The 15,710-nt window shown below is 45.0% G+C and overlaps 1 protein-coding gene across 2 annotated transcripts in view; it reads right to left on the bottom strand.

Moving 5' to 3' along the window:
• Positions 1 to 15,710, bottom strand: part of ARNT2 (aryl hydrocarbon receptor nuclear translocator 2) — a 115,645-nt gene that overhangs the window by 29,171 nt on the left and 70,764 nt on the right. For both annotated transcript variants that reach the window (XM_066634838.1, XM_066634839.1), the window contains exons 9-11: positions 7,677 to 7,753; positions 4,871 to 5,005; positions 3,417 to 3,491 (exon numbers count right to left, since the gene is read on the bottom strand). In XM_066634838.1, coding sequence (XP_066490935.1) covers positions 3,417 to 3,491; positions 4,871 to 5,005; positions 7,677 to 7,753 — 287 coding nt within the window. The remainder of the gene's footprint in view (positions 1 to 3,416; positions 3,492 to 4,870; positions 5,006 to 7,676; positions 7,754 to 15,710) is intronic.

Genomic DNA, 15,710 nt, shown 5'->3' with positions numbered 1-15,710 from the left:
CGATGGCCCTGCCACAGATATTGGCCACTGGCCAAACATTGCACGAACCCTCCCAGGATGGAACTTGCCCTAAACCACACTTGATAAAGTCAGCAATACTGAACTGTTCACTTCTCAGTGACTTATTGCATACTCATTAATAGGGACTTTGATGAGAGAATCTCAAATTTTATCTTAAAAGACTCCTGGGAAAAAAAAGTAACAGAAAATTTAAAAAGAAAAATCATAATATCCATTGCATTCCTAACTGTGTATATATGATTTATCATTTTCAGCAGCAAAAAACTATGCTGCTGAAAAATGATAAATCATATATATATACATTTAGGAATGCAATGGATATCATGACTTTTGAATTCTGTCTCAAAGACAGTAAAAGGTTTATGGATATTAAAAGCCACAGAAAAGAAAAAGTTACTCTACAAGTTAAGCCAATTTTCCAGAACAGAAAAGATATATAAAAGCATAATGGTAGCCTGCCAATAGCAATAGAAATCTGAATGGGCAAATGGTCATTAGCAATAGCACTGACCCCTTAGGAAATGGTAGAATGAACAGCAATTTGAATGGGGGAACAGAGATAACTAATTGGGCAACACCGTATGAAACTGCAAGCCAACCAAGAGATGGAATGGAGAAGAAAGATGACTCAGTTTATCATGAGTGAGTTAGGGTTTAAATCTCCATGCAAAATTACCATTTGGAAACTCACAAAAATAACCTATCCCTTTTTTCCAGTAAGTGACCTGAATATGCAACGTCACTTTTTGGCAAAGTAAAAATATCTGCACAAATAGTTGGGAAGGCTTCCTATAAGCACTCCGTTAAAGGCAGCCATCAGCATTTCACCAAAGAATGAGAAAAGCTTGAATTCACCCAACAGGCCAAAAGCAACACTGTGCTGTTAAATCTGGCAAGAAAAGTAGCTGGAAGGTGCAATGGGTAACAGACCGACCTGCTTGGCAAAAAACACTGCAGAACCAATCAAAACCAATTTGTATCACAATGACATGAATTCCGATTATGTATCTGTGGCACTCTGGAGAACTGAAGTTGGACTGGGGATTACTTCCATGTGTTGGCAAGTTTCTGCTGGAGAAATCTTTACGCTACATTTGAATCCTTTGCATCTACAGCCAACATTCCCAGGAGGTGCACATTTATTCTTTGCGTTTTTATGTAAATAATTTTGCAAAACAAAAAATTTTTTAAAAAAAGAACTGTGTACTGTGGGTGGTATTTTCCAAACAAGTTAATTGACAGCTGAAGTAAGTATGGCTCAGTTGAAATTGGCAGTAAAAGGCCCAGCGACTTCTGTGATGAGAGCTGTGCCAATGCTGTGTGCATTTGAAAACTGTGCTTTGTTTTGTGGTCTGAAGTACAGTGAGTGGCAACCTGGGACATGGGGCTCTCTGTGATAGCACCAAGGCTGTGGAACCCTCTGCACATGGAGGCCTGTCCAGCTCCTCGCTTGATAATGTTAAAAAATAATCGTAGTTCATAGTTGGCAACCTTCAGTCTGGAAAGACTCTGGTATCACGCTCTGAAAGGTGGTTCTGGAACAGCGTCTAGCGTGGCTGAAAAGGCCGATTCGGGAGTGACAATCCCTTCCACACTGGGAGCAAGTGCAGCCTGTCCCTGGCCTGTCTCCCTGGCTATGGGCCTTCCTTCTTTGCCTCTTAGCCTCAGACTGTTGGCCAAGTGTCTCTTCAAACTGGGAAAGGCCATGTTGCACAGCCTGCCTCCAAGCGGGCAGCTCAGAGGTCAGGGTTTCCCACTTGTTGAGGTCCATTCCTAAGGCCTTCAGATCCCTCTTGCAGATGTCCTTGTATCGCAGCTGTGGTCTACCTGTAGGGCGCTTTCCTTGCACGAGTTCTCCATAGAGGAGATCCTTTGGGATCTGGCCATCATCCATTCTCACGACATGACCGAGCCAATGCAGGCGTCTCTGTTTCAGTAGTTCATACATGCTAGGGATTCCAGCACGTTCCAGGACTGTGTTGTTTGGAACTTTGTCCTGCCAGGTGATGCCGAGAATACGTCGGAGGCAGCGCATGTGGAAAGCATTCAGTTTCCTCTCCTGTTGTGAGTGAAGAGTCCATGACTCGCTGCAGTACAGAAGTGTACTCAGGACGCAAGCTCTGTAGACCTGGATCTTGGTATGTTCCGTCAGCTTCTTGTTGGACCAGACTCTCTTTGTGAGTGAGTGGGTGATAAGTCATTGCAAAGTGAACAGTCTAGAATTGCCGTCCTTACTTTGAGTGGTTTAAGGCAAGTTTCATCCTGGAAGGGAGCTTGCATTGTTTGGCCAGTGGCCAATTTCTGTTGTAGGGCCACTGTTTCCTGGTAAGACCAAGGTTACAATTTGGGATAGTCTGAGAGCTTTTTACCACTTGGCAGAGCCAATTGCCATGAGCCATGCACTGAGGTCTGACCTGTGAATGCAAGTCCAAATCTATATCCGAGTTCCTATAGATTCTAACACAACTATGGTTTATTAATGGTCTGTGAATTCAGATATGACAGCACTGTTCGCACAAATAGTGGTTTGCTAACCAACTTCAAACTGTAGTTTCAGAGTCTGAGGCATGTGGAATGTGGTCATGACACCTGGAGGGGGAAAGGAGCTCTGCAGCTCCGTCACCTGGCTAAGCTATATGGTCTGGGGACATTGGCTGAGTGATGGGAGGAGAGAAAGCAGAGGCTGCAGGGGAAGAAGTCATCCTTTGCTCTGCAGCTGCAGGAGGACTCTGCTCTGAGGATGGATGCTAGCTATTATGGGATTGCACTGCAATTTTCAGCAGGTGTGCCGCTAGAGTTTGGAGCACAGTGGTTGAAAATTGCTGAAAAACTCTTCTGGGTTCTGTGGTTCTAGGGCAGAGAGATGATTTTTTAGGGCAACTGTCTATAGTAACTGATTGTCTCTCTTCCTCTGCGAGCACTGCAAGATAATTCATGACTATATGGATAGTTGCCCTAAAAACAGAGCTGAAGAATCCGGAAGAGTCTCCTGGATGCTGGAAGTGACATCATAAGAGGTGAAAACCATAGATAATACCATAAAGGTCAGTGCGCCTTTTCAATGAAGAACACTGACAATCACTTGTATAGCACATATAAGGGAGAGCTCTTGTCCCCCAGGGCCTCCCAAACATGGTGCTAACACCGTCTATCATTTATTTCTGCACATATAAATCCTAGTGACTTTATTGGGATTTGTGATCACATGCAAGCATTCAGGATTCATAGACTTTGACAATATAGTATTTCGTTGTGTGAACAAGAAACAGTAAATATTTCTTTGCCTGCTTGTACTGTATTCATATATGAGTATGAACAGCACAGGTCAACAGCCTTTGAGCTAAAATGAGAGGGGTGCGGGCCATGGAGCAAGGTTAGGTTAGTCAGAGCATTACCTGTTGGAAACTCTCTCTCAAATGACTTTGATCTTCTGGATGGCAGAATTCTAAAATATCTTTCCCCAAGAGGTCCTAGTAAACCACCAACAAAGAAGACAACGAAAAGAAGAGTTAGAATTCAGTTTTGAAAATCAAGGCAATGGAGACTTGGTTTGAATATGTATAGAATCTATACAGGTGAGGGCATAGAATCCTTCCCTAGCTACCATACACACCTATTTGCACCTGGGCTCACCAGGTATGAAGATGTCCACATATGGACACACTTGCACAAAGGTCTAAGCATGCAAAGTCTGATGAAGTAGGTGTGAATCACACAGTTGTCAACCCACAAACAACCCAAGAAACAGCTCTGTGATTCAGTCTACACAGTCTACTGGTTAAGTCCAGTCCATGGATATTCAATTATCCCAGAGGTGGACTCAGTAGGAAGGAAGGGCAGGCATGCTTCTGCTCCCCCATCACTTGCAGCCTCTGCATGTTTGAGCCCATCAAGGAATCAGTTATGCACTCCCCAGCCACACACACTGTCCAATTTCTCAGGAAGAAAAAGAACCAGAGATGGCAAGCACAAACGAAGGCTTGCAACTCAATATCACTGCAAAGGCAAACATGGATTTCAAACATGAATTAAAAGCAGATGCAATACTTTGTGCAGGCAAAAGTCCAAAGAGATAAACAGTGTTATTCATTTTCTTAATGCATTTTTCTCCCTCTTTTCATTCATGAACAACAAAAGTAGTTTGCGCTCATTAAAAGTAAGATGCTATTAAACAATAGCATAAGCTATAAACAATAATAAGCTATTAAAGTAACAACAATAAGCTAGCACCCCCCAAAAAGCATCAGTGAGCATAAGGTGTAAAATCAGATCTCAACAAAGAATCAGATTTCTTTGCCCAAAGAAGGAGTTCTTAACTCTCCAAAACAAAGCAAGCAAGGGAGCCATCAAATTCACCCACTAATCATCCCAAATTTATTCCAATTTTTGAAGAGTTTTGAACGGCATATTTGAAGAGTTTAGCAATTTCAAATGGGGTGTGGGGGGAAAGGAAATTATCAAGGAAAACAACTAAGTTGTCTTCAAACTGACATCACTTAAATGGAGAAAACACAGCTCTCTGGGGAATTTGCAGGAGAACTCTGAGGAGTCTCACAAACATCAGGTTGTAAAAACTTTCTGTTCTCGCTGTAATAGTTATGCAAGACTTTTCTTAGAAAGAGAAGTCTTATTATCACTTTGCACTTAAACTGGTAACCTTTTTTTAATAGCAAAAAAGAGCAAATGTAGCAGTCACTCAAAGCAGGGCGTGCGTTTTGTCAGCGGCTCCTAGCCTCGAAACCTAGTGTAAGGTAGTTCCACTGAGGTCAATGAGACTACTTTGCAGTAAAGGATTCCCAAACGTTCTACCTCTAGTAAAAATGAGAGAGCGAGAGAGCGAGAGAGAGACCTGCGGTTGGTAGCCAATGACACTGATGCATCTTGGATCCACAAAAGTTATAATCCCATCCGAGTTGTGTCTGGACAAAAATTCTGTCGGGACAGACATTCCGTTCATGTCCATGCACACTGGAGAGCTGGTGACCTGGGAGAAATTGATAAGGGATGGTAAACTCAAGAAGAAAAAGGAACCATCACTGCTCTGCAAGCCTATTTCCTGCAGCAACACTTGACAGGATACTGCCAACTTTAAGTCACAAAATGTATAAATACGAACACCTTCAGACTCTGGCCCCAATGAATGCATGGCTCTCCAGTCCAAAAGAGAAGGAAAGGGATGCTGCTGATGGGATGCTCCCACGACTTTGGGCTGTTTCAGAGGAAAGGCGACACCTATATTAATTGTTTCAATAGGATTTGAGGGAAGGTTACATTCCTGTTTCAGTCCTAAGGAAATAGAGTCATGCCATCAAAGGCTACAATTTCCCTTTCAAAGCTGGTCAATTGTCCAACAAAGAAAAAAAAATGTATGATATCCAGTCCAATTAAAGAAAGAGTTTAATTTGGAGTGGCATCTGAAAGCTTGCCGACAGAGGTCTAACCCTTTATTGCCTCCATATTATATATAAGAAGCCGCTTTCTGCCAAGTCTGAGCTTTGATCATCTAGCTCAGCCTTGTCTACACCAACTGACAGCAGCCGTACACGGATTTCAGGCAGTGCCCTTCCCCAATCCTATCTGGAGATATTGGGGATTGAACCAAGACCTTCTGTTTTGCAAAACCCCTGAGCTATGACCCCTCCCCGAATATGGGGCACATTTCCCCTTAATAAGGGTGCTTTGAGTAGAAATTCCCTGGCTGACTACAAAAAGCTCAGAGTGGGTTGGAGGTGCTCCTTAAGGGATGCAAGGATCAAGACTTTTACAGCTGCAACTAAGGTGGCATGTAATCTATACTTTTTAAAGTCAAGATTTAACATTTGTTTAGGGCAAACAGGCCTGCTTATAATGAATTCTACCTAGCAGATGGAGTTTAAAAGCAGTTCACTGTAATTTGACAGCAGTGACATTATTAATTTTGGCCACTTAAGGGTGAAATGGCAGAGCTGAGGAAGTCATGAGGAAAGCAGCAAGATCTCCCTTGCCTGCGACCTCTCCTCTCTATCCCACAGTGCCAGATCAGTTTCTCAGGCACAAAGCACGTACAAATTTCCTTTCCTTTCTTTTTCATTTGCCCCCGAGTGGCAACAATGTCCAGATGCCAATCTGAGACGTGGAAAGGTTACTGGTTTCCAGTGGGGTGATTTACTTCCTGGAGGGAAAAAAGAGAGTCCATAATTTATGCCCCTCTGACTTCTTGGCCAAGACCTACTCATATCCCATTGCATGCTCTGACCTCCAGCATCACTCACAGTGTGCCCTACATAAGAGAAGCTTGGTTGCTCCACATGCAACCAATGGTATTTCTGGAGAAAAACTTATTTTGGCAGCTGCGTCACCTGTAAATCCCCTTCCACCCCAACATCTCAACCACCTTGACATTTTTAGCTTTGAACTTGGGACTGCCATACAAACCTCCGGCCCCCAAACCTGACACACTTTCCTGGTAAAAAGATAAAACAAAATCAGTGGGGTGTAAGACTGAGGGCCCAGTCCAATCTAATTTTCCAGCACCAGTGCAGCCGCAATCCAGCCTGAAGGTATGGGAACAAATGTTCCCATACCTTAAGGAGGCCTCTGTGACTGCAACCCCACCACAAGATGCAGTGCACGTTCCATTGGCACAGCTGCACTGGCACTGGAAATTATCCAATTTTCCAGTGCCGGTGCAGCTGTGCCAATGAGGTATGCACTGCATCCTGTGGTGGGGAGGCATTAACAGAGGCCTCCTTAAGGTATGGGAACATTTGTTCCTTCACCTCGAGGCTGATTGCTGTTGCACTGGTGCTAGAAAGTTGGATAGGATTGGGCCCTTAAGCACATACTGTGGCTCTTAGATGTATATCTAAGGTACCTTAAGCATACACCTAAAAATATATTGGGTTTGCACGAAATGCAAAGTTAGGCTTTTGGTTAAATCCCAAAGACGCAGTCATGACTGGTTGGGCTACATGAGGTTATAAAGGTGTACTAAGAGAAGGGGGGTTAGGTGCATACATTAAAAAACCTTGAAACAGAAACCTCGATTCCATGGAAACTTGTGTGGGCAAGGGCCCCTGAGTCTTTTGAACAGAGCGCTAAAAATCTCCAGTAATGTATTTTACTTGTTTTAATATTTCTGTTGCTTATTATTTTATTTCTTGAAATTTATATCCTACTTTTATACATTCAGGGCACCTGACAGAAAAGTGAAAACAATAAAATGCAAATTCAAGAGCTGCCACAAGGTAGTAAGATCATTTAAAGCTGTAGTCAGCTTAAAACCACCACCCCCAGCAGTCACAAGAGCCCAACTGTAAAAATGACCGCTGGAACAAAATCAGTTTCAAAGCCTACATGTAGGAGGGCAGCGAGGGGAATACGTCTCTGAAGCCAGGTATATTTTCTGGGGGCTGTTTCGTAATCTGAGGCCACTACTTAAAGGGCCCTACCCCTCATGCCACAGACTGCATATCCTTCAGCAGAGAGAAGGACCTCAGAGAGGAAGTATATGTTCCACTAACCAAATGTAATCTCAGCACACTGACCCTGTGTACTGTAGGACTTATTCAGTCCTCTTATTCAGATCCCATTTGGGATGCAATGTGAGTTTCAACAACCTGCTGTCTTAATGTTTAGTTGGAAGCCATTTTCATTATTTAAAAAAGGTTCTTTACCTGAAGCCTCCCTATTGCCACGAGACAATACTTGCTGCCTTGGCCCACCTCAGCATCTTCTTCTGGTACAGTCATTCCTAAAAAATAAATGTTTAAAATTCCACTGTAAGATGCAAAACAAAACTCATTTAGCCCACGTACACTGACTTTCCTCCAAGGAGGGCAGCAGAAGCAGACGCAGGATTTCCATGCCCATTTCATTCTCACAGTCACTCTGTGAGGTAGGTCAGGGTCAGAGACTGCAGCTGGTCTACAGTAATGCAGAATGCTAGGGCCAAGGAGAGACTGGAGTCAGGGTTTGCAAGCTATACATCTGCCACACCACACGCTGGCTCTCAATCTCCATGTTAACATCTGGATAGCACCTGTATCACAGTGATCCCTTGTGTGTTGGCAACCTTCAGTCTCGAAAGACTATGTTATCGCGCTCTGAAAGGTGGTTCTGGAACAGCGTCTAGTGTGGCTGAAAAGGCCAATTCGGGCCCGTGTTGTGCCGACGCCGTATGGCGAAGTTGGAGTGTCCTCTCCAGTGCGCGAAGTCTGGGTAAAGAAGGTATGGCGGATAGGCTGTTACCCATGCAGCAAATCCCCCCTCTCCACGTCGCAGGAGTTGCCAGAGCATGACTGTGTACAGCCACGAACTGCCTCAGGGACTCCGGCTCCAGATTTTGCCTCGAGGTTGACTCCTGAAGCCTTTTCCACAACTGGATGTAGCCACAAGGCAGTGGAGGTTTGGGATCAGAGTTTTCCTTCTCTCAGATGAGCTGCCTTCCCAGGCTGACGAATAGGTTAAGTGATCCCTTAACCTATTACAAACTGACTATGAAGTTACTACTGAAGTTGCCTTATAGGATCAAGCCATTGGTTCACCCTAGGTTGACACTGTCTACACACTCTGGTAGCACCTCTCCAGGTTTTCAGAGAGGGGTCCTTTCCTGCCCTACAGGAGACACCAGAATTGAACCTGGGACCTTCTGCATGGAAAGCAGGTGCTCTACCACTGAGCTACAGCTGGTGGCAGCACGATTTAGAACGCTGCCTTGAGTCTGCTGTTGCTGAACAATAAAAAAGTAACCCCTTACCATGCTCTCCATGCAGTTTCTTCCAGTGTGGAAGTGCAGGTCTTCTATGTTTGATTTAAACAGACAGCATGAATGAACTCCTTCATTTGTGCGGTCCCTGCACTTCCATGTTTGAAGAAACTGCACCAAGAGCAAGGAAAGGATCCACTTTTTGCTGGCTTCTAGTTGGGGGGAAAGTAGATCAGTGTGGGCTGCCTTTGCAGCAGGCTGAGAGGGAGACAGTGGCAGAAGACAGGGTGAAGGGAACCCCAAATCCATCACCCTCTCACCTCCCCCAGTCTGCTGCTGATGCAATCTACATCATCTCTCCTAACTGATGGGCCACCGTGGCTACAGCCATTCCTCATGACCTCTTAGACTCCATGTGTGGGAAGGATAATGTTGAAGGTGGTGGTCATGCCGATTCCACTTTTGTTCTTCCACCCTGTGCACTGAATGTGGAGCACCTGGCAGGCTAAGAGGAGGGTGGCAACATGGCAGTTCCACACTTACTGAAGCTGGTGACAAAGTCATGGCACCTCCACATTGCCTTTTCTGTTCTTTTTCACTGCCTTTTACTCCAAGCCCTGCAATGTCATGTCTAGGGATGCCCCATTCTCTTTGGGCACAGTCCCTGGAAGGGATTCTCTGACCAAGCGTTGGCCATTGTCACCACACACTCATGTACACACTCATGTACACTCATGGGCAGAAGGTCTGGTCTAGAGGGTTGAGCCTCCGTTTGCCTGGAGATAACATCCGAAGGTCGCCAGTTCGAGGCCACTGGCACCTTGAATGGCGAGACCTTGAAGCAGCTGACAAGCCCAGCTGAGTTATTCCACCTGCTCTTGGAGAGATGAAGGAGCTGCTTGTCAGCCTGCGTGGGAAGAATCTGGAGGCCAGAAAGTGATAACAGACCCATAAAAGATCCATCTGAAATGTTGTGGCTCTTGAAAGATAGAACCTTTCTTCAATTGTAGAAATTCCTACAGGGATTTAGAACAGCCTGCCCATGTAAACCGCCTTGAATTAAAGTCTGAGGAGAAATCTGACAACCAAGAAAGGCGGTATATAAATGCCTGTATTATTATTATTATTATTATTATTATTATTACTGCATGACACTGTCAGGCCTGAGGAGCATCCACACGTTAGACGTGCTTCTTCAGGGACTCTGTACAATTTTAGTGTAAAAACTGGACAAGGCATTTGTTTATCCACAACAAATTGAAAAAAAGCTCCAATGTATTTTGTCAAGCTGGAAAGGAAGCAGCAACCTAAACAAACATGTGGGTTTCATGTGATTCATGTTTTTCAACTTTTGTTGAAAAAGCCTTATGTGATTCATGTTTTCAACTTTTTGCTGACATTTAATATTATAAACATGAAAAGAATACGTCATTTCAGAAGACTATTTTTGGGGCTACTACAGAGTTGCACACAAAAGTGTTGTTTGGTGCATACACGCTGTCAATCCTCCTAAGTCTTTTAAGTAATCAGACTTCCCAAACCCAGTTCTGGAGCTGTAAACTTCCTATGAATGCTTGAGCAATTTTCAGCTATTTAAAGTCCTTCCCCCGGAGTTTCTTAGATTCGCGTCACAAGAGAAAGACGAATGGCTGAAAAACGTATTTTCGCAAATTCAATTAGAAAAAGCCAGCATTACCGAGGTAATTTGATCTTTTAGCTTTTTAACTTCTTCTGTTTAGGCAGGGGAGTAACATGTTGGGAGAAGGGCAGGGTAGCATGCCCGGCACACCTCCTTGGGGGGGAAATGCCACTGAAGCCAGGGCAACTGATTACTGAGTAAGCATGCATATGGTTAGATCGTGGGCAGCTGAATCCTGAGCTGCACGAGGTGTGGGGCTGGTGTGGTAGTAAGGCTGCCACGGCATCCAGCATGCCCTGGGCAGCCACTGCCACCTCATCCCCTTCCCCGAGCAATGGGAGTAGCCCTGTAATGGGAGCTCTGGAGCTGCTGAGGGGCCTGACATGGAGCACAGAATCTGGTGGAGCGCCACTGGTCCCGCCCATCTCCCGCCGTGTTCCCTCCCCAACACACCTCCTCCCTGCCCTTCTCCCCCCACCCTGGAACACCTCCTCTCTGCCTCTCCCCATGCCCCCAACTGCCTCTTCACCGCCTAGCAGTTCAGGCAACTGCTGAGCAGCAGAGCACCGGCTTTCCACTGGCGCTAGCCCAGTGCCAGCAAGCGCTGGGCTAGCTCTGGCGCTGAGGGCTTGCAAACGTGCTTTATGGCACATCTGCAACACTGCGCACCAGCGGTGAGACAGTATGCACTGATTAGGATTGGGCTCTTAGCGACTACAGGTTGGCACTCTGTACCTGTGAATTCATGACCTTTGGATTTTGTTATCCGCAGGTCCCAAAACTGTTGGCCTGACCTGGATCCTCCAGAGGGAAAGCAGACCTGTGCTCTGGTCGCCTCCAGAGGGTGTTTTGAGGTTCATGGAGGACGCGTGTGGCCTTCACAGGTCTCAGAATGCCTTCAGGAGGCCTTCAAAGGTAACTTGCTTTCTTATAAAAATCAAAAGTGACGTATTTCTAAGTGAAGTGAAGGCCTTAGAAGGCCTTCAGAGGGCTGGGGAGGCCACCCTCAGAACATCCCCTGGAGGCAATGGGAGTGCAGCTCCCATCACCTCCAGAGGATTAGAGAGACAGAAACTCAGAGATTCCATTATCCAATGGGTTTCGGTATCCTCAGGGGGTCCTGGAACATATCTCCTGCAGAAATTGGGAGCTCACTGTATAATTATAAACAGTTCTTTTGTTAAATTCTCCCCATTTGTGTCACTCTTTTGCAGATGGGGGTCATTCTGGCTTTTTCTCTGGGGGAGGGGAATGTGCTGTTGCCAATTCTCTGCCTTGGGAAGACCAAATTGCTTCTGATTTAAAATGGGGCTGCGTGGAATATTGTCTTTTCAGACCCAAAATAGAGGCTCTGGGGGTGGGTCGGTGGGTGAATAATTCATTCATTCAGGAAATATTTTCCCTCCCAAATTCTTTGCAAACATGCACAATCTACACACGTCTGGTACCACTGTTAGTACTAGCCGCTGTTTCAGCATCACTTCTTTCTTCTTGCTGGGTGGGTGATCCCAGCCAATCAGGGATCTTGCAGTACATAGGATGACATCACAATGTCCCACTGCCAGATTTGGCTACGTGATGACATCACCAAAGACAAATGAAGTCAATTGAGAGAGAAAGAGAGCATGTGCAATGTAAAACGAATAAGTAAACATTTTCAGGTGTGCTGTGCCAGGTCCACAACTAAGCATCTCAAGTAACTATAAAGCAATACTGTATAAACAATGTCCGAAATTAGATCTTTTAACTAAGGAATGAGATTCTTGATGGATTTAGCACAAGAAGAAGAAGAAGAATGTGTGGAATAGGGTTTCTTTAAATGCAAGAACCAGATAATCTTAAAGCTAGTTACAGCAGCTTTAAACACCACACTAGAAAATTTATTTGCTGTGTTATCCCATCAAATACATGAGTCATAAGAAATAAAGCAACTGGCGTGGAATTAATCAATACATACCCTGGTGGATTTGCTAACCCTTTAAGTGGAAAAAGAATGCCAGAACATTCTCCAGTCACAACTCTGGTGCTACTATTGGTCAGAATCCATCATTTTGTTTCTGGCCTGGACAGAAAGGCCTGTGTGTTCCCCCTTCTTTCTAGCTGATCCTTGCAAAAAACAGCTTTACATGTGTATTTACAAAGGTTTACCACTGTTGCAGTGTTGCTTATAATTTTTACTGTGTGGTTATATGGGCACAGCAGGATGAGTGAAACTGGTCTGCGCATTTCTGTTTGGAAGAGATGCTAAAAATACATATATCATAAAGGAAGGTACAAAAGCTAGAACAGTCTACTCTAATGGTTAAGACGCAGGGGTGTCCAAACATTTTGGCAGGAGGGCCACATCATCTCTCTATCACTGTGTTGGGGGCCAGGAAAAAAAAGAATTAATTTACATTTCAAATTTGAATAAATTTACATAAATGAATATATATGAGCTGGAGCTTATATGAATGAATGAAAGTCTTGCAGTAGCTCAAGACCTATAAAAGGCCTTGTACAAAGCAAGGCCAGTCTTTCCTTTGCTGCCACTGCTGCATCACAGACATGAAACTGCAAGTAGTGGAGGGAGCCCTCATCCCACAGCTCAGGTGAGAGGTCGAACAGTCGTCCTCACACTGAGAGCAGTTGCATCGGGCCAGCACGGGCTCCAGCAAGTCTCTGGAGGGCCAGAGGCTCATTGGAGACTGGGTGCTCCCCGCGGGCCGGACTGGGAGCCCCTGAGGGCCGCAAGTGGCCCCCGGGCCGGGGTTTGGGCACCCCTGGTTAAGAGAATGAGCTGTTAACTGAAAAGTCTCGGGCCAGGGGCAAAAAATATAAGGAGAGAGTTGGGGGCATGCTTGGCCAAGGTGACCTGAAAGCCTGGGCCAAGAAAAGTCTGACAGCCCAGCCCCACACATTCACTCTTCAGAGCAGGAAAGGGGAGCATGGGATGTGCATCATTGGATTGTGCTTTCCTCACTGCTTTAGGGCTGGAGAGGGAAGCACAGGGAAGATGTTGCTGCAGTAAACACCTAGTAAACGTTTGACACCTGGCATGTTGTGGTAAACATCAAGCAAACGTTTGAAGTGGTACAAGCCACCTTGGGATTCTACCACTGTAACCTGTTGCAAGGGGATAGGATCAGGCCTTAGGAAAAATTTTTTTAAGTGAACCTGAAGATTTGGGTTAAAACTTTCTAACTACTGTGCTGTGCTATGTTGCGACTGTAAGATAAACTTGAAAAGCTAAACATGAAATGAAAAGAGATGACACAGAAAGTGTTCTATGTTACCAAAGCTAAGTAGTGGTTCTTACTTCTGTGGAATGCACACCGAGGGACTCATGGAAATGCTGGATAAGGCTTGGATTTAATATTTCTAAAACGTCCTGCATATATGCTTATGACCTCACTCAGGCTGCAATCCTGTGCACACTTTGTATGTCCTATTGAACACAACTATACTTATTTTGAAGTAGACGTGTATAGGATTGTGCTGGTACACATTGACTGATACACTCTCTCTCTCTCTCTCTCAGGCATATACACACAGTGTCCCTCCACAAAATACTTTCCATTGCTTATTGTGCAATTAATAAAAAAACTATTAGAGGGAAGCATCATACGGATAGCATAAAAATTCATTTCCGTCTCAGAAATATAAGATTCCTTAAGAGAAAAGGGGGAGTGGGGAATACAAAGCAAATTCCTGTTTAAATTAAAGTTTGGAATGACAGTATGGAGGAGTGAGTGGGACAGGTGTGTTTCATTTCTAAGGGCTCGATTATTGGATTAATGCAACACTTTATATGTAGTAAGATGCCCAGCTGGGCAAAAGCAACCAAAGATAATGGAAGATCAAAAGCCTGAGCAGGGAATTCAGAGCAGGGAATTTTAAAGGCGACATTTCCTCCTTCTATTCAAAACATTCCAGTATCAAGTTTCATTATTTACCATAACATACATTAAGCATAATAACCAAACACACCAAATAACCAAGTATAGATTTTCTTCGAACAATTTCTAAATGTTTTCCTTCTGGGAGAAGAATTAACAGGAGGTGACATTTACTTTATAAGCAAAGGCTTTTGGAAAACATTCTACCTACAGTCAAGACTCACTGTGGAAGAACTTCTGCATGTCTATTACAGGACTCAAATGTTTTTGGGATTCTGGGATATGTTCTGTAGAAACATTCTGTACTCACTGCTACTTCACATGGGCTGCACATATCACTCCATGTGAACCAAGCGCACAACCCACTACAACCATAATTCTTGCAGGGGAATATAGGTAATAGCAAGCTAGAGGTCTCTGAAGAACTCTTGTCTATCACTAATCCTTTTCGGGGACCCTTTTGATAAACTGCTAAGGAACCCCACAGTCAACTGGGCCACAAGTTTGAAAACCACTGCTGTGCAGCACAATCCGTAAGGCAAGTTTGCACCTCCTCGTGAGTCAGCTAGGTCAGCGCGCGGAGACTGGAATAAGCCTCCACGCTGATGGAGGCTCTGAGTCTTGGGTCAACTACGTTCAGCCAACACAAGACTCTGGGGTGGGCAGGGAGGAGGCAGGAGGGAGGTGTTCCAGGGCTGGGGGAGGGCAGGCAGTGGGCATCTCTGGGGCAGGCGGATGGAGAGCAGGAGGTGGGGCTGAGACCTGGCAGTTATGCCAGCTCCCAACCCCCATTCCTGTGGTGTTTGGAGCGGCTTCAAGCTGCTCCACTCTCCTCAAACTTGTGCCACCTCAGGGGCCCATAGGGGCCAGGGTAGCTTGCCTGGAGATAAGGGGAAAAGTTTCCCCTTACCTCTGGTTGAGTCGCTTTGGGAACCTAACCTGCACTGGATACAGCTTGCCTGTTCCAGCACAGGATAGAATTGTGCCCTCAGAGTTCTGGGCCTAGATGATGTACCAGGATGTCCAGCCAACCTGGTAAGTCCATATTCATAGTCTGGCCAGATGTTTTGCAAATCCAGTATGAGAGTAAGCAAGAGAACTGAGATTTTTTTTTGTGTGCGCTCTCACTCTCCCCAGGGAGAAAGTAATGCTTGATCCAGCTCAGTAGTGGATTTGTGAGTACTCAGATTTCCCTTGAACCTGCCCCCATTCCTAGATTTGGAACACAGCACAGGTTCATGGAAACCCCCAGTTTTGCATACTCTGATTGCCATTGATACAGGTCCAGTTCAAATGTCGCAGGAAATTAGGGTTTCCCACTACATGAAGAAGCTTCTGCGAACCATGGGCTCCCATTTCCTCCTCTTTTGCACACGAGAGGAAGAAAGGAAAGAGAAGAAGAAAAGGCTATTGCCTCTGATCAGGCCCCAGTGCACGTTCAAAACCTTGATTCTCAAATTCCTTAAGCCTGGCCTAGACATGCAGC

This window comes from Tiliqua scincoides, chromosome 8 (assembly GCF_035046505.1).
Source record: "Tiliqua scincoides isolate rTilSci1 chromosome 8, rTilSci1.hap2, whole genome shotgun sequence".
Lineage (NCBI taxonomy): Eukaryota > Metazoa > Chordata > Lepidosauria > Squamata > Scincidae > Tiliqua > Tiliqua scincoides.
Note: the sequence above shows the minus strand (reverse complement) of the source record. Positions and strands in the feature narration are given on the sequence as shown.